The sequence below is a fragment of the Trichechus manatus genome, unplaced genomic scaffold (genome assembly GCF_000243295.1).
Source record: "Trichechus manatus latirostris isolate Lorelei unplaced genomic scaffold, TriManLat1.0 scaffold00013, whole genome shotgun sequence".
Lineage (NCBI taxonomy): Eukaryota > Metazoa > Chordata > Mammalia > Sirenia > Trichechidae > Trichechus > Trichechus manatus.
This window is the reverse complement of record NW_004443949.1, coordinates 22,850,438-22,855,096: the sequence shown is the minus strand read 5'-3', so window position 1 is coordinate 22,855,096 and position 4,659 is coordinate 22,850,438. Positions and strand designations below refer to the sequence as shown.

General features: G+C 37.5%; 1 protein-coding gene across 1 annotated transcript in view; it reads right to left on the bottom strand.

Moving 5' to 3' along the window:
* Positions 1-646: 646 nt before the first annotated feature.
* Positions 647-4,659, bottom strand: part of COMMD6 (COMM domain containing 6) — a 22,508-nt gene continuing 18,495 nt past the window's right edge. The window contains exon 4 of the mRNA XM_012554156.2: positions 647-858. Within this exon, the coding sequence (XP_012409610.2) occupies positions 808-858 (51 nt within the window). The 3' untranslated portion in view covers positions 647-807. The remainder of the gene's footprint in view (positions 859-4,659) is intronic.

Sequence of the window (4,659 nt, the reverse complement as noted above, 5' to 3'; positions counted from 1 at the left end):
CACCTACTGAATTCCAGTGATCCATTTGTTTATTCTAAGCCAATGGTGTTGACTGCTGTGGCTTTGTAGCATATTTTAACAACTTGTTTATAAATTTAAATTCAGCGGAGATCACCTAACACAATCACTCGTGCTATCAGGTTAATTTAGCTGTATACAGAACTCACAATAAAACTTATCTTGCCAGTTCTGGCATGTACTTGAACTTTCTATAAATATGAATAACAAAAACAATTGAATGCTAGGTTAATATAAGGCAACAATGGTCAATCATAACCCAATTCCGTATGTTTGAGAAAAGCAGCCTCACTCTGCTCACTGACTGCCTTTATAACGAGTGAATGTTATAAAGCTGAATTTGTAAAGTTATACTAATCAAATACTACTTTTCTGATTTATATAGACTTTAATATCAGACCCCATATAAGATATATGGAACTCATTCATTTGCAAAATGGGTTCTATTACTAGTAAGTTTTAAAAGTCTAACACATAAACTTGTGTTATCTTAAGTATCAATCATTCCACTGTTAGTCTGATTTTTTAAAATTGAAATAATTCACATACCATAAAAGTTCACCCTTCTATATTGCTGAATTCGGTGGTTTTCAGTATATTCAGGAAGTTGTATATCAATTGCCACTAATTCCTGTTTGTCTGATTTTTTTATTATTTAAAAAAATGGAAAAACAAAAGGGCAATTTTCATTCAATAAATATCATTTGCTCCTTATGCAGCATTGTTGCAGAAAGTGAAGTCTATGATCTTAGAACAATGACAGCCATCCAGCAGCAAAGTAATCAGTTTTCATACAGTTTCAATAACAGCAGCAATTTCCTTGAACTGTCTGTAGAAATTCTGGAGAGAAAGGGAAAATATAATATTAGTTTGGCTTTTAGTGGATGTTTAAGTGGTTCTTTTAATTCTATATTAAATGGACATGTTAGGTCTACATTTTAATGTTGCATCCTCAACTATTACTGAAGTTGCTATAAGAAACAAACAGGAGCAACAGCAGAAGTCCTACTGGAGAGGTGGATAATTAGCCCTTGACTAAATCTTTTAAAAAACATGAGAAAGTTCTTTTATGATCAGATGAGAAAGATTTATTAAATACCCAGTATTGTCTTAGATATCGAAGACAAAAACAAAAATGACAGGTTAGTTCCCAGGCCTAAACCCATTTTAAATCTAGTGAAAGACTTCATTGCAGGATGGTAAATGCTTTCTTATTTAAGATACAGGTTCTAGTACAATAGAGAGACCCAACGTTGACAATGGCTTATATGCTAGAAGCTTATTTCTCTCTCATTTAAAAATCTAAGCTGGTGTTTTGGCTCTCCTAAATAAGCCATCTTCTTTTTTAAAACCTCAGATACAGCATCAAACAAATTCTGTTTTCCTTTCTTCTCCTGTACGTGCCAGAAAGCTAGGAGGCAAATATGAAACATCCTCAGCAATTAGGATAACTGGTGATTTATATATTTGTATTTTCTTTCTTATGTGGTCTTCATTTTCTATTTTGCTTCTTAAGAGTATATTTATTTTGTTTTAAGTTATATCCGAATTCTTTGTGGAATGAAGCAGAGTATAACTATTTCTTTAAAAATATATCCTGATGGCCAAAATTTCAGCTAGCAATAAAGATATAAATTCAGAGCTCAAAGAATTTTCCTTAGCTCTCAGTCCTATAAAGTGACTAAAAGACTCTGTTTGCTGGTTAGCTTTAAGCCATGTACAAGCTACCTTTCAAAAGGAGTTGCCCCAAATTGTGATTTTTTTTTCCTATGAGAAAAAAATTTCCAGAGGTAGAATCAGAAAGCATGAATTCTCACAGAAAATAAGAATTAGGCCAGCACTATGAATTGCCCAAAGTAATGACCCCTATATTGTCTTTTGAAATTGATTTGGTCCTTACATTCAGAGTTGAAGCTACTACATACCACTATATATATTTATTTTCTCTTAACCAAGACCTAATTATTTCCAAGACACTAAGCAGCATTAATAAAGTTAAATTTGTGACCACTGTTTTTTTCTACAGCAAATATTTGTTTTTAAAAAAAAAAAAATCAAAGGGAAAGAAATCCCCTAAAATGCAGTTTATAAAAGAAATCAAAAGCATCATAGAGTGGTATATAAGGGGCTTTTCTTTAAAGGGAAGCCTAGGACCAATATATTTTTAGTTAGTTTTACAAAACTTTCTCCTTATATATCCCTTTTATTCATATGGCTGCTTTTCTTAGAATACCTGATTTAACCTAACTGCTACGGAGATTCACTTACCAAATGTACTGAAACAATCAAAAACAAAGCTCTACAAGCTAATTAAATTAGTCAATGATGAAACATTTTCCTGTATGTACATTCAAAAGGATATCTGAGTTACTACCCACCCCCTCCCTTTTCCCCCTCCTTTAGTTATAAAAAGAGGTAGAACAATAATGCTGTTAGTTGTTATCAAGTCTACTCTGACTCATGGTGACCTTATGTAAAACAGAACAAAATGTTGCCTTGCCCTGCACCATCTTCATGACTGTTAGTATGTTTGAATCCGTTGTTACAGCTATTATGTAATGCTACCAACCTAGGGGGCTCATATTCTAGCACTATATCAAACAATATTCTGTTGTGATATATAAAGTTTTCATTGGCTAATTTTTGAAGCAGATCACCAGACCTTTCTTCCTAGTCTGACTTAATCTGGAAGCTCTGCTGAAACCTGTCCTTCACAGATGACCCTGCTGGTATTTAAAATACTGGTGGTATAGAGGCAGGGCCAAGATGGTAGAGTAGTCAGACGCTTCCAGTGGACCCTCTTACAACAAAGACCCGAAAAAACAAGTGAATTGATTATATATGGCAATCTGGGTGCCCTGAGCATCAAAGGCAGAGTTGAGGAACCAGGCTGAGTGGCAGGGGGAGGAAGGGATGGTTCGGAAGCAGCGAGGAGTTGCCAGACCTGACCCGGTAAGAGCCTGAGCCCTTCAGGCCTGATCAGGTCGGGGGTGAGAGGTGAGGCAGGCAAGCAGTGGGCCTCCGGAGATGCATTTTCTGCACCGGGAGAGACCTAGTGCCAGAGAGTCTACACGGCCACCCAGAACCAGTGAGAAGCAGCCCTGGATCGGCGAAAGATAAGTAATTGCATACGGCCTACCACGTGAATCAAAAACACACCCCTTAGGGAAAAACCTCTCTCCCATTTACTTCCTCACTCCCTGCTCTGCACTGGGTCCTGGACCGGCTTCAGCAATTGCCGAGTCTCCTGGGCCGGAAGTAGGACCCGTCACGTACCCTGAGCCATTCTCCCTGCCTTGGAGAGTGAACAAATTAACAAACAGAGGAAAAAAATAAACTGCCAGCTCCCCTAAGCCAGGAACCCAGGGTAGGCATAGCTCCTTTGCCTAGGCACAGGCATAAGGGATCCACGGACTTTGAGTGCCTTTCCCCCTGCAGCAACTTGTGTGGGACCATCTCAACAGCGTAGGCCCTCATTATCACAGTACTGTCTAGGATTGTGAGAGCCTACACCACATACTTGGTGGCTATCTACCTGGGCACCTGAGCTGAATCCGTACAGGAGGAGCTCACATACCTAGTAACAGATCTAACCACCTGGTGACAGGATATTAGAGCTTCAAAGGTGCCAGTAATCAAACTAGCTCATACAAGCAGCTTATTTGGGCATATCAAAACAAAACAAGAAGCCAGGACACAGAAGGAAACATAAAATAAATAAACATAATAACTTATTGATGGCTTGGAGACAACAGTCAATATCAAATCACATAAAGAGGCAATCCATGATGGCTTCAGCAAGTTCCCAAAATAAAGAATCTAGAAATTTTCCAGAGGAGGAAAATTTCTTGGAATTACCAGAGGTAGAATACAAAAGATAAATATACAGAACTCTTCAAGAAATTAGGACGGAAATTAATCAAAACACAGAACACGCAATAGAGAAAATTAAAAAGATTAGAGAAGAGCATAATGACAGATTTAACAGGCTGCAAGAATCCACAGAGAGACAGCAAACAGAAATCCAGAAGATTAACAATAAAATTTCAGAATCAGACAACTCAATAGAAAGTCATAGGAGCGAAATTGAGGCAATGGAAGTCAGAATTAGTGAGACTGAAGACAAAGCACTTGACACCAACTTATATGAGGAAAAATCAGATAAAAGGATTTAAAAACATGAAGAAACCCTAACAATTATGTGGGACTCTATCAAGAGGAATAACCTATGAGTGATTGAAGTACCAGAACAGGGGGAGATAACAGAAAATACAGAGAAAATTGTTGAAGATTTGTTGGCAGAAAACTTCTCTGATATCGTGAAGGATGTCAAGATATCTATCCAGGATGCTCATCAAACCCCACATAAGGTAGACCCCAAAAGAAAGTCACCAAAACATAGTATAAACAAACTTGCCAAAACCAAAGATAAAGAGAATTTTAAGAGCGGCTAGGGATAAACGAAAAGTCACCTACAAAGGAGAGTCAGTAAGAATAAGCTCCGACTACTCAGCAGAAATCATGCAGGCAAGAAGGCAATGGGATGACATACATAAAGCCTTGAAGGAAAAAAACTGGCAGCCAAGAATTATATATCCAGCAAAACTGTCTCTCAAATATGATGGCGAAATTAGGGCATTT